Raw genomic sequence first — 17,960 nt, 5'->3', positions numbered from 1 at the left:
TCTCCGTCCAGAGATCGAAAACGTGAAGCCTACCGAAGCACTTCCTTACATTAATTGCAAGGGGAGGGGGAGGGACTCATTTTACAGCAGCTCGTCTCTCCCTCCTTGTAACTGCTAAATTGTAGCTTTAAAAGGAAGTGACATGGGGTGGGGAGAGACGTCAGCTGAGGACCACTTTTTTTTTTTCTTTCCCGAAGGGTCCACCCCATGGGTGGAGTCTCGCTTTTTTCTTTCCAGTGTTGGCTGTCTTACAGCGCCTGTAAACTAGTGGCAATTTCTGCACCCCAGCCTGCTCCCTTTCAGTGTCCGATCTCTAAGTCCATGTGTCCAGGGCTGCCAGAAAGGAGGGATCTGCGGTTCGTGCTGTTTGCAGGCGGCTTCACCTCTGGGCGTGGCGGATGTGTGCGCCCCTCTGTCTCTCCCTCGTTATTTCTCTCCTTGGCTGGATTTCCCTAAAACCTCTGGAAGGGGTAGGTAAGCGAGAGGAGGCGAGGAAGGCGGAGAAGGAAGTGAGGCGACCGCGGGAACGTGGAGGGGCTTTGCCGCCGCACAAGGACCATCTCTTTGTGCTCAGCCGGGGGGAGCGTGTCTGTGCGCCTTGGGATGCCGAGCTGCTGCGCTGGGGTTCATTTCCCCACCCTTGTCCAGCCACCCTCCCCCACCCCCCTCCACCTCCCCGCCTCGGGTGAAAGAATTTTCTCTGCAATAGATGAAGCCGGTGCGAAGGTTCCTGTTACCGATCGGTCTCTTTTTGTGTCAGGCAACATGTTCTTCCGTCTCTGGCGTTTCTATGGCAACCACAAAAAGACTACACCAAATGCATCCCCTCTACCCATCGCTTTATTTGTGTTTGCTCCGCGTCGGTGGCTCTCCGCGCGCGGGTTCTCGCCCGGGGCTGCTCAGAGGCAGCCTGGCTTCGTGGCTACCCCTCCTCACCCCCGTTTTGGTTTTTCCCTATTACCGGCGGGCTGGGGGAGGGGAGTTGTCAAGGCAACAGGCTTTTATACTTACGTCTTTATTTACTTAATTTTCAGCCTATGAAATTTTTTTCATCATATCTGGGAATTAGAAAAACAGTGATTTGATGTTTATGTAAGTCTTCCGTTTCTGGTCTTTCTGGAAAACCTAAACTGTTCTCAAGACGTGATGTTAAATCCGTGATCTAACTAAAGAAGTTGGGGGTGGGTGGGTAGCACTTACTTCTTTAGTAGAGGAGATGAGATCCTGGAGAAAAGTTTTAGAGGGTGTTTGCGAATCCACTGACAGATGTGTTATTTTCTGCCCAGGTTTGCTTAAGAGTCTAAATGTTTAAAAGAGTGGTCTTTGTTCTAGTCTGAACTTACGTAGCACACCATCTAAGTTCAACAAGTAGAAGTAACAATCAGGTAACTACCAGCAGGGTTCCCAGTTTTTTTGGTATCCTTCTCATAGGGATTAGAGGCTGTCCCCTCCCCTTAAGGTGAGAGTCCTCTTTTTCAAAGCTGGAAAAGAATGAACTCATCTGTGACTGTTAGTTAAGCATTCTCAGTTGGAAAAAAAAAGTATCTATCGTGAGGTAAGGGAGAAAGTGTCTGTGGTATGTGTGTGATGTGTGTGATTGTGTGTGGGGTAAGCAGGGCAGGGACATCAGGGGCAAGTCAAGCCCTAAGTTAGAACTGCTAAATCTTCTTAATGTCCTCTATGGAGGGAAAAAGAGTTGATTTTCAAGAAAAATATAAAACAGAGAGAAAAAAGTATCATCTACCTAGTAACAGGCAAAGTTAAATATAATTAAAATCAAGTGACCCATCTGTGGAACAGACATAGTCCAGATCGGCTTATTAACAGGTAGGAGTCAAGTTGACAGTCTTCATTCAGTGCATCTGAGATATTTGATAACCGACACTATTCTTTTAAGGGGTGTCCTGAATTACCAAATTAGGATTTATAGAAAGGATCAACAGTAATATCACCCTTGAGTCTTAAAATTATCTGTAGTTTTGGATAAAGATGAGTGAAGGTGGCTTAGCCCTCACAATGCCTTCCGGCTAGAAAGCCTAAAGCATCACTTGGAAACCCCCAGTACTCCCCCTCCCCTCCCCCGCCTCCCCGGGGGAAGCTGGAAGAAGGGGTGGTTTAATGAGGTTCTGCTTGCCAAGATCCTTATCTCAACATGCTCTTTTCTATGACTTATAAAACTTATAGGGCAAGAGGTCTTAAGTATTACAGATACAAAAGTTATCTGAAATATAGCATGGCACAAAACTAGAGGAATTCAATAAAGAGGGCAGGTTTCAAGACATAAAGCACACAAAAGTGTCGTTAAAAATTAGATGATCGTTTTGAAAAGCCCAGGCTAATCTATATAAATAGTTGGAGTGTAGGTTTGCAAAGAGTGTGGGAAGCAGTCAGGCTCTGTTACTGTTTGCCAGCCTGAAGATGTCCTCACGGAGCTCGGACATAGATTGACCACATCAGATGGACCACGTGACCCTGCAGGATAGATGGACAGTGTGCGAGTCAAGTGTGATGCAGGCACTCCTGAGCTTCCAAATCTAGGAGTTGCACAGCAAAAAGCCTTGTAGGATGGGGTTCAAAGGAAAAGTAGCAAGAATTGTTTGTCACTTCAGCCAAAAAAAGAGAAGGAATCACTGTCCTGTAATTGGACTGAGTAGAACTTGAAAACTTGATTAACACTCTTGACCTGGGTAGGGTCAACGAAGGATCAGTGGAGTGGGTCCATGGAGCAAACACTCTTGACCTGGGGAAGGTCAATGGAGCTGTGGATGCAGAGCAAATTCGGGGTCCCCTGAGAGGCGGGATGGAGGCGATGCTGAGGAGATAACTGGTGAAGTTGGGGCTAGTCATTCACTGTCGTTGGGATTGCATGGCTCTGAACTGGACGCTGCCAAATTTGTGAAGAAAATAGAAGTGGTGGTCTGTGGTCTCAAGTTTAAAAGTTGTCAAACCGGTGACAACGTGCGTAGGTGGGCACACAATTGGAGAAAAGGAGGCGGGGCAAGAGAAGTGGATGCAGTAAGTCTGGGAAGAATGTTACGGGGATGTTGACGTTGAAGGTTTGAAGGAGAGGAGACAGATGTTTCTAGGGGAGGAGGCAAAGGTGTCCCAGGTAACAAGGATGGTGGTGGGTGATGGGTCCTGGGTCAAGGTTCTTGTCCGAAGCAGGGAGAAGTCCATCTTTAGTCTGGAAATGGGCCAGGTGGAGAGAACTGGTGTGGAGAGAACCGGTAGTGATTCAGGGACAGGATTTTGTTTAACTCAGAATAAGACTGATAGAAAAAGTGAGAAAGTGTTAATCACTTGGTTGTGTCCAACTCTTTGCGACACTATAGACTGTAACCTGCCAGGTTCCTCTGTCCATGGATTTCTCCAGGCAAAAATACTGGAGAGGGTAGTCATTCCCTTCTACAGGGGATCTTCCTGGCCAAGAGATTGAACCTGGGTCTTCAGCATTGCAGGCAGATTCTTTACCATCTGAGTCCCTGTAAGTAAAATGCAGAATCCTTCCTAATCCAGTTATTGTTGAGTTGAAACTCCAAGAAGTGAAGGCTAGACTTAAATCAGACTTAAAAGAAGTGAGAAATTTGGGAAAGGAAGCCCCCACACACCCACAACGTCATTCTAATAATACTAACCATTGCTGTTGCTTTCAATTGTGGGGTGCTCAAGTGAGCACTGGGCAGACTTAACTATATTTTGTTCGATCTGCTGTATTCTGAAAAAGAGGTCTCATGGGCATGGGAATACAGTGTATTCATAGTTCTGAATGGTTTTGGACACCTCAATGTTTAAATGTAGTCAAGCCTGGCTTAAAAACCGTCTACATCCCATAGAGTTTGTGCATCGCTAATTCAAGAAGCTTCGTCCCAGGGCAGAATCCATTTGTGAAGCTTTGTAACTTGGACATTTGGCTTCATGTAGGAACCAAGGAGGATCACTGCTAAGCTGGTGGGAAAGAGAAAGCTTAAATCATGAACTTGCTCTTTTCACAGTATTTATGTGCATTTATTATGCGTAAATAGCTTGTTGTTCAGACACTGTATCAGACTCTTTGCAACTCCACGGACTGTAGCACGCAAGGCTTGCCTGTCTTTCACTATCTCCCAGAGCTTGCTCAAACTCATGTCCATCGAGTTGGTGATGCCATCCAACCATCTCATTCTCTGTCGTCCCCTTCTCCTCCTGCCTTGAATCTTTCCCAGCATCAGGGTCTTTTATAATGAGTCCGCTCTTCGCATCAGGTGGCCAAAGTATTGGAGTTTCAGCTTTAACATCAGTCCTTCCAATGAATATTCAGGACTGATCTCCTTTAGGATGGACTGGTTGGAGCTCCTTGAAGTCCAAGGGACTCTCAAGAGTCTTCTCCAACACCACAGTTCAAAAGCATCAGTTCTTCGGCGCTCAGCTTTCTTTATAGTCCAACTCTCACATCCATACGTGACTATTGGAAAAACCATAGTCTTGACTAGACGGACCTTTGTCCACAGTCATGTCTCTGCTTTTGAATATGCTGTCTAGGTTGATCATAACTTTCCTTCTAAGGAGTGAGCGTCTTGTAATTTAGTGATTGCAGTCACCGTCCACAGTGATTTTGGAGCCCAAGATGGTGACTCCGTTTTCCCTGAGTGCCTGAATATCTTAAAATAAGTGCAATATTTGGGAAAGCTATGATGGAACAGTCTCTCTAACCTGTTTTCCTTTAGTTTTAAAGGCTTTCTCTACAAAGATTTTCTACTTGTGTTTGTTTTTGTTCCTCCTCTGATTTGCTTTACTTCTTCCTTTAACCTTAGGTTCTACCTTTCAGTCATCACTCATTCATTCCTATATCATCCATCCATTTATTCATTCACTCAAAAATGAGATTTGTATCATGTGTCAGACATTATATATTACGGATGTGGCCATAAATAGGCAACTATTTCTTCCTTGAAGAAGCTCAGAAACTAGCAGGGGGAAAGATGGAGAAACAGTCCCTTCAACCAGCGAGTATTCATTTTATTACTATTATTAACCCATAGTTGATTTACAATATTGTGTTAGTTTCAAGTGTACAACTTCAGATTGTTTTCCATTACGGATTATTGTAAATTGAACTTATTGGAAACAGTTCCACAGGCTATACAGCAAGTCCTTACTCTTTGTCTTTGTATGGAGAGCAGTGTATATCTATGAATCTCATGTTCCTAGTTTATCCCCCCTCTTCCCCTTTCCTTTTGGTAGCTATAAGCTTGTTTTCTATGCCCGTGAGTCTTGTTTCTGTTTTGTAAATAAATTGATTTGTATGATTCATTTTTTAGATTCCAGATATAAGTGATGTGATATAATATTTGTCTTTCTCTACCTGATTTACTTCACTCAGTATGATGATCTCTCGGTCTGTCGTGTTGCTGCAGATGGCAACATTTCATTCTTTTGAATGGCTGAGTAATATTCCGTTTTTCTTCTCTGATAGCTCAGTTGGTAAAGGATCCATCTGCAATGCAGGAGACCCCAGTTCGATTCCTGGGTCGGGAAGATCCGCTGGAGAAGGGATAGGCTACCCACCCCAGTATTCTTGGGCTTACTTTGTGGCTCAGCTGGTAAAGAGTCCGCCTGCAATGCTGGAGACCTGGATTCGATCCCTGGGTTGGGAGGATCCCCTGGAGAAGGGAAAGGCTATCCACTCCAGTATCCTGGCCTGAAGAATGCCAATGACTGTATAGACCATGGGGTTGCAAAGAGTTGGACACAACTGAGCAACTTTCAGTTCACATATATATACACACATACATACAGGGACAGGGACTGGGATGGATTGAAGGCAGGAAGAGAAGGGAACGACAGAGGATGAGATGGTTGGATGGCATCACCGACTTAATGGACATGAGTTTGAGCAGGCTCTGGGAGTTGGTGGTAGACAGGGAAACCTGGCGTGCTGCAGTCCATGGGGTAGCAAAGAGTTGGACACGACTGAGCGACTGAACTGATACATACAGGGGGTATTGTTTTTGATTTAAGCATTTATTGGCTAATGGCACCAGATGTTTCTTTCATTGAACAGTTCTATACATAGACTGTTCTGGGCAGAGAGGTAGAGTGCTTAGCAGTTGACTGTTCATCTTATAATTTTCTTCTGTCTTCCTCACTGGTTGGGCGTATGTCTGATGTCAGTAAACATTTGTTGGCTAACTAAACGGGAGAAGCGAGGTTTTGACCCTGCAGACACAGAGATACAATGTGCAGCAGGCTTGTAAATTCTCTTTCTGCAAAGCACAAGCTGAGTGAGATCACCTCTCAAAGTTCCCTAGGAGTGAGTTCCTTGTAGACTTCCATGGGACTACGGCTCCCTCCAGATGGACTCAAGATAGGACATTTTTAAAGGACAAGCTCCCAACTGCATTGAAATTATATGCTCATCACTTTACTAGATAATCCCTGGTCATTAGATTTCGCATAAGGCGTGGCAAACCTGTCTCTCATTCTACAAAAGCAAGTGGGTTTCAACACCTTAAATCCAAATATCCCCAATACATTATGTTAAATAAGTATTTAAACTTGTTGCAGCGCTTCCTGTTTGTATTTCCTGCTGTCATGGAGCTCCTCTCAGCAGGATTGTTTGGCCCCTTGTAATTTCTACCTTCAGCAGGAAATTATATGGGCAGCCTAACACAGTTCATCCGGAACACCCCCTCCGGTGCCGCCTGACCTTCAGAGCGAACACTTAGCAGATCCCCCTTCTTTGTTATTCTGATTGCAGATGAGGTCAGCTTCTCCCTTTGGCAGGAAGTTGTTCCAGATAACTGGTCGGCAGAGGTCTCTTCCCTCTGACCTTGGGTCATACCGAATGGCTGTTTCATGGTCATTTCTACGTAGGAGCCGCAGGAGAAGAGGCACATTGTGACCTTTGCGGTCGGAAGGACACTTCCTGACACTGAACTTCCTGCAGGAGATTATTCCTTAGTCTGGGGGCTGAAGGGTAACCTACAGAAGCGGTCAGAGACGCTGAGGTGACCCGCCAACCTGTAGGGTGTATGTGAGAATCATAGCAGCCCACCTGGCTGAGGGCATCTCGTGGGCTAGTCAGTTACACAGACCTCACACTTCGTCATTCCCTTTATCCTCGTAAGAAACAGAGCAGGGCAAAACTGTTACCACTCTCCGTTTTATAGAGAGAGTAAAGATGAGAGCATGTTGGTTACCACTCTCCGTCTTATAGAGAGAAAGTAAAGATGAGAGCATGTTGCTCACCTAACATCCTAATAAGTAACCGAAACAGAACTGAGATTGGACTCAAGACTATGGTACCGCTCTTCCCGCCAATCCCCCATTTCAGTGGCATCATGTTCTTGCATCTGTGCTCAGGCCCAGCCCAGTGCCTGGGATGCACACACACACTGTTCCTGCAGTTCTCAACAGCTCTCTATCATGTGGACCTTCCCTTGCATGCCTTTCATCCTAGGTTTTAGGAGCTGCAGAAATTCTGGAAGAGTAGTAGTTTAGAACTTGAGGCGGGAGGGAACTTATAGCAGTACTTCTAAGACAAGCTACTTTAATAGTTTTCAGGGAGCTTTGTTGTTTTGTTGTGGTTTAGCCATAGAGGTGGTTAAAGGAGAAAAGGAAAGATACACGCATCTGAACGCAGAGTTCCAAAGAATAGCAAGGAGACATAAGAAACCTTCCTCAGTGATCAATGCAAAGAAATAGAGGAAAACAATAGAATGGGAAAGACTAGAGATCTCTTCAAGAAAATTAGAGACACCAAGGGAACATTTCATGCAAAGATGGGTACAATGAAGGACAGAAATGGTGTGGACCTAACAGAAGCAGACGATATTAAGAAGAGGTGGCAGGAATACACAGAAGAACTGTACAAAAAAGATCTTCATGTCCCATATAACCATGATGGTGTGATCACTGACCTAGAGCCAGACATCCTGGAATGTGAAGTCAAGCGGGCCTTAGGAAGCATCACTACGAACAAAGCTAGTGAAGGTGATGGAATCCAGTTGAGCTATTTCAAATCCTAAAAGATGATGCTGTGAAAGTGCTGCACTCAATATGCCAGCAAATTTGGAAAACTCAGCAATGGCCACAGGACTGGAAAAGGTCCATTTTCATTCCAATCCCTAAGAAAGGCAATGCCAAAGAACGTTCAAACTGTTGCACAATTGCCCTTATCTCACCCAATAGCAAAAAAATTTATTCATTTTTAATTGAAGGATAATTGCTTTATCAGATCAGATCAGATAGATCAGTTGCTCAGTCGTGTCCAACTCTTTGCGACCCCATGAATCGAAGCACGCCAGGCCTCCCTGTCTCTCACCAACTCCTGGAGTTCACTCAGACTCACGTCCATCAAGTCAGTGATGCCATCCAGCCATCTCATCCTCTGTCGTCCCCTTCTCCTCCTGCCCCCAATCCCTCCCAGCATCAGAGTCTTTTCCAATGAGTCAACTCTTCACATGAGGTGCCCAGAGTACTGGAGTTTCAGCTTTAGCATCATTCCTTCCAAAGAAATCGCAGGGCTGATCTCCTTCAGAATGGACTGGTTGGATCTCCTTGCAGTCCAACGGGCTTTATAGTAGTTCACAATAGCGCAAAATTCTCCAAGCGAGGTTTCAATAGTATGTGAACCAAGAACTTCCAGATGTTCAAGCTGGATGTAGAAAAGGAAGAGGAACCAGAGAACAAATTGCCAACATCAGTTGGATCATCGAAAAACCAAGAGAGTTCCAGAAAAACATCTACTTCTGCTTTACTGACTATGCTAAAGCCTTTGACTGTATGGATCACAGCAAACTGTGGAAAATTCTGAAAGAGATGGGAATACCAGACCACCTGACCTGCCTCTTGAGAAACCTGTATGCAAGTCAGGAAACAACAGTTAGAACTGGGCATGGAACAACAGACTGGTTCCAAAGAGGGAAAGGAGTACGTCAAGGCTGTATATTGTCACCCTGTTTATTTAACTTATGTGCAGAGTACATCATGAGAAACACTGGGCTGGAAGAAGCACAAGCTGAAATCAAGATTGCTGGAAGAAATATCAATAATCTCACATATGCAGATGATACCACCCTTATGGCAGAAAGCCAAGAGGAGCTAAGAGCCTCTTGACGAAAGTGAAAGAGGAGAGTGAAAAACTGGCTTAAAACTCAGCATTAAAAAAATTAAGATCATGGCATCCGATCCCATCACTTCATGCCAAATAGATGGGGAAACAATGGAAGCAGTGTCAGACTTTATTTTTTTGGGCTCCAAAATCACTGCAGATGGTGATTGCAGCCATGAAATTAAAAGATGCTTGCTCCTTGGAAAAAAAGCTATAACCAACCTAGACAGCATATTAAAAAGCAGAGATTTTATTTACTTTGCCAACAAAAATCTGTTTAGTCAAAGCTACGGTTTTTCCAGTAGTCATGTATGGATGTGAGGGTTGGACCATAAGGAAAGGTGAGCACCAAACAATTGATGCTTCTCAACTGTGGTTTTGGAGAAGACTCTTGAGAGTCCCTTGGACTGCAAGGAGATCAAACCAGTCCATCATAAAGGAGATGAGTCCTGATTATTCATTGGAAGCACTCATGCTGAAACTGACACTGCAATCCTTTGGCCACCTGATGTGAAGAGCCGACTCATTGGAAAAGCCCCTGATGTTGGGAAAGACTGAAGGCAGGAGGAGAAGGGGACGACAGAGGATTAGATGGTTGGATGACATCACCGACTCAATGGACATGAGTTTGAGCAAGCTCTGGGAGTGTGATGGACAGGGAAGCCTGGCGTGCTGCAGTCCATGGGGTTGCAAAGAGTCAGACATGACTGAGCAACTGAACTGACTGACTGAGGGAGCTTTCTTGTTTTGTTGTGGTTTAGCCACAGAGGTGGTACAGTGGAGGAAGGGAACAGGCCCTATGATTAAAATATCTGAGTGACAGTGCAGTTCATACTTTAAATATGAGCTGTGCTCAGAACCAGTTTAAAAATTTTTTTATACATGACTGAACTGAACTCAACATATAATCAGCTTAAGCATTATTATTATTATAAATGTGTTTATTTATTTAGTTGTGGCTAGCAGAATCTTTTAATTGTGGCACATGGGATCTAGTTTCCTGACCAGGGATGGAACCTGGGTCCCTGCATTGGGAGAGGTGAGTCTGAACCAGTGGACCACCAAGGAAGTCTAAATATTATTAATTTATTCATTTTTAATGGAAGGATAATTGCTTTACAATATACTGTTGGTTTCTGCCATACATCAACATGAATCAGCCATAGAACTCCAGTGTTCTTGCCTGGAGAATCCCAGGGACGGGGGAGCCTGGTGGGCTGCCGTCTATGGGGTCGCACTGAGTCAGACACGACTGAAGCAACTTAGCAGCAGCAGCATACATATGTCTCCTCCCTCTTGAACCTCCGTCCCAACTCCCACCCCATTCCACCCCTCTGGATTGTCAGAGCCCTGGTTTGAGCTCCTGGCATTATTCTCAATGGTGAATAACTGAGAGCATCTCCTCTAAGATGAGGAACAAAGACGAGGGTGCCCACTTTCGCCACTATCATTCCACATAATTCTGGAAGTCATAGGTATGGCAGTCAGAGAAGAAAAAGAAATAAAAGGAATCCAGATTGGAAAAGAAGTAAATCTCTCTTTGCAGGTGACATGACACTATACATAGAAAACCCTAAAGATAGTATCAGAATCAATTTTTAATCAAGAATTGAACTTTGCCACGAAGTTGCTCTTAAAATACCTGCTATGCCTGCCCTCGGTGATTCCCAAGGCTGTGGGTAGATGGAGTCAGCTCTTCTTATCTGTTTTTGATTGTCAACAAATCTATTAGCGAGTCTAAAGGCAGAGAATTATCTGCAAAGATACTGCCAGCACTTATCTTGGACAATGAGAATGAGAGAAATGAATTGAGTGAAGGTTGGTCTTTTTCCCATCTCCCTCCTGAGCTGTCCCCTCTCTGTGGGCAGAGGTTAACCCAGGCTGATGAAATTTTAAAGAGTCTGTCCTTCCCTAGCGCTTCCTCCCAGGATGCAGAAGCCGTCCACACACCAGCAAAAGCAACATCTGAAACCTCCTCCTGGGCACCTGCTTGTTCCTCCCCTTCCCTCTCTCTTACTGGAAAGATTGATGGGAAAGACTGATGCTGGGAAAGCTTGAAGCAGGAGGAGAAGGGGGCGACAGAAGATGAGATGGTGGGATGGCATCACCGACTCAATGGACATGAGTTTGAGTAAACTTCAGGAGATGGTAATGGACAGGGAGGCCTGGCATGCTGCAGCCCATGGGGTCGCAGAGTCGGACACGATGAGCAACTAGATTGTCATAGAGCACTGGTTTGAGCTCCCTGTCATTATTCTCCATGGTGAATGACAGAGCATCTCCTCATGGTTGAGGATGAAAACAAAAAAAACCTCTCCTGCTGTGGGGAAGAGTAAGCTGAAAGGAGGTGTGGTGAGCAGCTGCCTTCCCAAATGTTATCACTCTTTGAGGCCCATCTCCAGAATCTCTTGATGTGTTATCCTGACCTTCTTACTTAATCACGTTACTGCTTCATAGCAGTCGCTCTTTTCAGTTCAGTTCAGTTCAGTCTCAGTCGTGTCCGACTCTTTGCGACCCCATGAATCGCAGCACACCAGGCCTCCCTGTCCATCACCAACTCCGGAGTTCCCTCAAACTCATTCCATCTAGTCGGTGATGCCATCCAGCCATCTCATCCTCTGTCGACCCCTTCTCCTCCTGCCCTCAATCCCTCCCAGCATCAGGGTCTTTTCCAATAAGTCAACTCTTTGCATCAGGTAGCCAAAGTATTGGAGTTTCAGCTTTAGGATCAGTCCTTCCAAGGAACACCCAGGACTGATCTCCTTCAGGATGGATTGGTTGGATCTCCTTGCAGTCCAAGGGACTCTCAAGAGTCTTCTCCAACATCACAGTTCAAAAGCCTCAATTCTTCAGTGCTCAGCTTTCTTCACAGTCCAACTCTCACATCCATACATGACCACTGGAAAAACCATAGCCTTGACTAGACGGACCTTAGTTGGCAAAGTAATGTCTCTGCTTTTTAATATGCTGTCTAGGTTGGTCATAACTTTCCTTCCAAGGAGTAAGCGTCTTTTAATTTCATGGCTGCAATCACCATCTGCAGTGATTCTGGAGCCCCCAAAAATAAAGTCTGATACTGTTTCCACTGTTTCTCCATCTATTTCCCATGAAGTGATGGGACCAGATGCCATGATCTTCATTTTCTGAATGTTGAGCTTTAAGCCAACTTTTTCACTCTCCTCCTTCACTTTCATCAAGAGGCTTTTGAGTTCCGCTTCACTTTCTGCCATAAGGGTGGTGTCATCTGCATATCTGAGGTTATTGATATTTCTCCCGGCAATCCTGATTCCAGCTTGTGCTTCTTCCAGCCCAGCGTTTCTCGTGATGTACTCTGCATAGAAGTTAAATAAGCAGGGTGACAACATACAGCCTTGACGTACTCCTTGGAACCAGTCTGTTGTTCCATGCCCAGTTCTAACTGTTGTTTCCTGACCTGCATACAGGTTTCTCAAGAGGCAGGTCAGGTTGTCTGGTATTCCCATCTCTCAGAATTTTCCACAGTTTGCTGTGATCCACACAGCCAAAGGCTTTGGTGTAGTCAATAAAGCAGAAATACATGCTTTTCTGGAACTCTCTTGCTTTTTCCATGATCCAGCAGATGTTGGCAATTTGATCTCTGGTTCCTCTGCCCTTTCTAAAACTGGCTTGAACATCTGGAAGTTCACAGTTCATGTATTGCTGAAGCCTGGCTTAGAGAATTTTGAGCATTACTTTACTAGCGTGTGGGATGAGTGCAATTGTGTGGTAGTTTGAGCATTCTTTGGCATTGCCTTTCTTTGGAATTAGAATGAAAATGGACCTTTTCCAGTCCTGTGGCCACTGCTGAGTTTTCCAAATTTGCTGGCATATCGAGTGCAGCACTTTCACAGCATCATCTTTCAGCATTTGAAATAGCTCAGGTGGAATTCCATCACCTCCACTAGCTTTGTTCATAGTGATGCTTTCTAAGGCCCACTTGACTTCACATTCCAGAATGTCTGGCTCTAGGTCAGTGATCACACCATCGTGATTATCTGGGTCGTGAAAATCTTTTTTGTACAGTTCTGTGTATTCTTGCCATCTTTTCTTAATATCTTCTGCTTCTGTTAGGTCCACACCATTTCTGTCCTTTATTGAGCCCATCTATGCATGAAATGTTCCCTTGATATCTCTAATTTTCTTGAAGAGATCTCTAGTCTTTCCCATTCTGTTGTTTTCCTCTATTTCTTTGCATTGATCACTGAGGAAGGTTTTCTTATCTCTCCTTGCTATTCTTTGGAACTTTGCATTCAGATGCTTATATCTTTCCTTTTCTCCTTTGCTTTTTGCTTCTCTTCTTTTCAGTGCTATTTGTAAGGCCTCCTCAGACAGCCATTTTGCTTTTTTGCATGTCTTTTCCTTGGGGATGGTCTTGATCCCTGTCTCATGTACAATGTCACGAACCTCATTCTATAGTTCATCAGGCACTCTATCAGATCTAGGCCCTTAAATCTATTTCTCACTTCCACTGTATAATCATAAGGGATTTGATTTAGGTCATACCTGAATGGTCTAGTGGTTTTCCCTACTTTCTTCAATTTCAGTCTGAATTTGGCAATAAGGAGTTCATGATCTGAGCCACAGTCAGCTCCCGGTCTTGTTTTTGCTGACTGTATAGAGCTTCTCCATCTTTGGCTGCAAAGAATATAATCAATCTGATTTCGGTGTTGATCATCTGGTGATGTCCATGTGTAGAGTCTTCTCTTGTGTTGTTGGAAGAGGGTGTTTGCTATGACCAGTGCATTCTCTTGGCAAAACTCTATTAGCCTTTGCCCTGCTTCATTCCATATTCCAAGGCCAAATTTGCCTGTTACTCCAGGTGTTTCTTGACTTCCTACTTTTGCATTCCAGTCCCCTATAATGAAATATTTTTGGGGTTTAGTTCTAAAAGGTCTTGTAGGCCTTCATAGAACTGTTCAACTTCAGCTTCTTCAGCGTTACAGGTTGGGGCATAGACTTGGATTACTGTGATATTGAATGGTTTGCCTTGGAAATGAACAGAGATCATTCTGTCATTTTTGAGATTGCATCCAAGTACTGCATTTTGGACTCTTTTGATCATGATGGCTACTCCATTTCTTCTAAGGGATTCCTGCCTACAGTAGTAGATATAATGGTCATCTGAGTTAAATTCACCCATTCCAGCCCATTTTAGTTCGCTGATTCCTAGAATGTCGACGTTCACGCTTGCCATCTCCTGTTTGACCACTTCCAATTTGCCTTGATTCATGGACCTGACATTCCAGGTTCCTATGCAATATTGCTCTTTACAGAATCGGACCTTGCTTCTATCACCAGTCACATCCACAGCTGGGTATTGTTTTTGCTTTGGCTCCATCCCTTCATTCTTTCTGGAGTTATTTCTCCACTGATCTCCAGTAGAATATTGGGCACCTACTGACCTGGGGAGTTCCTCTTTCAGTGTCCTATCATTTTGCCTTTTCATACTGTTCATGGGGTTCTCAAGGCAAGAATACTGAAATGGTTTGCCATTCCCTTCTCCAGTGGACCACATTCTGTCAGATCTCTCCACCATGACCCGCCTGTCTTGGGTGGCCCCACGGGCATGGCTTAGTTTCATTGAGTTAGACAAGGCTGTGGTCCCAGTGTGATTAGATTGACTAGTTTTCTGTGAGTATGGTTTCAGTGTGTCTGCCCTCTTGCAACACCCACCGTCATACTTGGGTTTCTCTTACCTCTTTTCAGATGCTGTTATGTTATAGGCAGTTCATTGCAGTTCCATTGTCGGTGAATTTGAGGCTCTTTCTTTGTTGTGAAGGAATTCAGAGACAAAGCAGGGAGGTTAAGAGAGGAAAGGGAGAGTTTATTTTAACGAGGATCCACTCTCCCTCTGAGAGCTGACCGGTGAGGAGCTGCTGCACCAGGTGTCTTTGGGAAGCGGGTTATGAGGGGTGTTCACATGAAGGGGTGGAAGTCACTGGGGAGGGAGGAGGGATTTTATTCCCGTGTGATCGGAAGTGTCGTGGCCTCGGTGTTCGACTAGTTCTTATCGGAAGGCTCTCTTATTGTAATACCACACTGAACAAAAAGCTTTTGGACTCAAGATATTCTGGCCTCTCCCCACCTTTCTTTGCCTGCTACTGGGACCCTTATCACTGAAAATGTGTGGTTTATCAGTCTGAAGGTTTCTGCTTTCCTCTGTCCGCTTATGGACCGCTGCTGTTTACAAGATGCATGATTTCCTGCCACCTGGCCCCTGCCCCTATTTCTCTGCTCATACCTAGCTCCCTGCCTGCGGTAGCAGTTCTAGCCTTGTGACCGCACTGGGGGCTTCTCATCAAAGTTTCTAGCACCGACTGAGTGGATGCCGTAGCCTAGAGAAAGAGGTGGGCACAAGAGACCTGGGATTAGACTTGCCTAATCTGATGCCTTCCAGCCAGGTCCTCCCAGCTTGAGTTCTTCATCGCAGCAAAAGAGGCAAAAGTCACCAACTCAACGGACATGAGTTTGAGCAAAGTCTGGAAGACAATGAAGAACAGGGAGGCCTGGCCCGCTGCAGTCCGTGGGGTCACAAAGAGTTGGACGTGACTTAATAACTGAACACGTACACTTCATCTCAGCACTGTTGACGTTTTGGGCCAACGTGTGCCTTGTAGGATGTTCAGCAGCATTCCTGGCCTCCACCCTCTAGCTGCTGCCCCTTCCCTAGTTGTGACAGCTGGAAATACCCCAGACTTTGCCAGATGTCCCCTGGAGGGGTGAAGGCACCTGCAGTTAAGAACCACTGCTTTAGGAAGTTCCCACATTTGACCCACATGGTTGACTTCCCAGTGCAAGCATTCCTGCCCCTCTGGGCTAACCTGTACTTCCCAGGTTTACCAGGATGAGTCCAAACAGAGGTGCAATTCATTCACTGAAATTAACAGATATGAATTGGAAAATAATAATAGAATAGTGAAAGGCTTCCCTGGTGGCAGAGTTCGCCTGCCAATGCAGGAGACACGGGTTTTATCCCTTGGTTGGGAAGATCCCCTGGGGGAGGAAATGGCAACCCACTCCAGTATTCTTGCCTGGAGAATCCCATGGGCGGAGGAGCCTGGCGGGCTACAGTCCTTGGGGTCGCAAGAGTCAGACATGACTGAGTGCACACGCACGCCAAGTAAGAGGCAGCCGAGTAGCTGGAAGTATTCCAGGTTTACTGTCTTTTCTCTGACACAACCAGCGGAGTCAGCTTGTAATCCCTGGCTGCTGGGAGGCAGCTGGGCGGGGCTGGGTGGGCCGATAGCACTTCTCAGAACTCTGTGTAGGGAGATCCTAGGGCTTCCCTGGTGGTTCAGAAAATAAAGAATCTTCCCGCAATACAGGAGACCCGGGTTCAATCCCTGTTTCAGGAAGATCCCCTAGAGAAGGAAACGGCAACCTACACCAGTACTGGGAAATCCCACAGACAGAGCTGCCTGGTGGGTGACAGTCCATGGGCTTGCAAATAGCGACCTTAGTGACTAACACACAGCCCTGGGCTGGGTGGCCTGAACTCTGTGTGGGATGGATTAACGTATCTGTAGAAAGAATTTTGAGCTGCTCAGCATAAGTGAGCTCACCTCTGCTGGGATCTGCCCTTTTGCCTCATTTCCTGGGACTTCAGATGCTCCACGCCCTGGTCTCTCTAGCGATCCCTGCTCTCTGAGCACCCTCAGTGGCAGTGGGTGTTTCAAACCCCTTCCGTCCTTCTAGTCTTTGGTCTCTGGCCTCCCCCAGGATTGGAGACCACCGTCCCTGCCCTTCCCAGACCTGCCCTGCTTCAGGTAAGGCCCGCTCCCCAGCCCCACGCCTGGGGCTCACGAGGTGTCCGGTCACTACCCTGTCACTTGTGTCTGCCCTTCTCCCTCCTCCCCTCTGGGACCAGAAAGATGGACGGGAGTTGCGGGGGGAAGTCTTACTCCCGCACCCCAGGTAATTCCAGAATCGTCCTGAATCCACGTGTCCAGCCTGCTGTGGGCGGGGGGCTGCGGGTGCACAGAGGCACCAGACAGGGTCACTGCCTGGAGGACAAGACAGAAAGCCAAGTGGGTCGTTGTTAACACTGGCAGGAGGGTGGGAACACAGAAAGGGGAGCCCCTGACCACCCCCCCCTCCCCGGCCTGGGGCCTCAGGAATGCTTCCTGGAGAAGTCTAGAACCCCTCCATCAGGTCTGGGGAGTGGGGTGCTAGTGCTTGGGTGCTCCACTTGCAGGAGGCAGATTGTGAGTCAGAAGTGACCTGTCATGAGAGGAGCGTTCCATGTGGGGTAGTGTGCGGACTGCGAGGTGGGGTCACCACGTCCCTCGGACCCTGAACTGATCTGGGCGGGAGCAGGCAGGGAGGGCCCGCTCAGGCCCGAGGTGGAGGCCAGGCCTGGGTGGGGGATACAGAAGGAGCTGGGCTCCGAATGGTGGGACACGGAGCCCCAGGGTTTTGCAAAGTGTTGTGCAGAGAGCTGTTGCTATGGGGCTTTGTCAGTTCCAGAGAGTTTTGTCCTCTGATCTTGGTGTGGGGCTCCACCCCGTGGGTGTAGGGCTTCACAAGGGCCTTTGACACTCTGAGATAGCAAACGCAGTAGGAAACCTTTCCTGGAATGCTCTTCTCGAAGGCCTCTTCTATTTTGTCTTCTAATGTAGTCATTTATGCCCCTTAATAATCCTTGGTTGAGTGCTGTGTGCTCCGCCTGCCTGATCCCATTTCATCCTTTATCCAGTCTCGTGGATTGTGAACTCGTCTCTGGTCCGACTTGAAATCGAGGCACAGATTGGTTAACTGGTTTTCCTGAGTCAAAGAGCCAGGAATCGCTGTTGGTAGAGCAAACACTGTGACTTTTGATCTACAAATAATTAAAAAGCATCGCGTTTACCTG

The 17,960-nt window shown here is 46.2% G+C and overlaps 1 protein-coding gene across 2 annotated transcripts in view; it reads left to right on the top strand.

Annotated features, from left to right (window-relative positions):
- The first annotated feature begins 223 nt into the window (after positions 1–223).
- AGPAT4 (1-acylglycerol-3-phosphate O-acyltransferase 4) overlaps positions 224–17,960 on the top strand; it is a 135,896-nt gene continuing 118,159 nt past the window's right edge. The window contains exon 1 of one of the 2 annotated variants that reach the window (XM_005211099.4): positions 224–474. In XM_005211099.4, the coding sequence (XP_005211156.1) occupies positions 399–474 (76 nt within the window). In that variant the 5' untranslated portion in view covers positions 224–398. 2 annotated transcript variants of the gene reach the window in all.

Source organism: Bos taurus, chromosome 9 (genome assembly GCF_002263795.3).
Source record: "Bos taurus isolate L1 Dominette 01449 registration number 42190680 breed Hereford chromosome 9, ARS-UCD2.0, whole genome shotgun sequence".
NCBI lineage: Eukaryota > Metazoa > Chordata > Mammalia > Artiodactyla > Bovidae > Bos > Bos taurus.
This window is presented reverse-complemented; position numbering and strand designations above follow the sequence as displayed.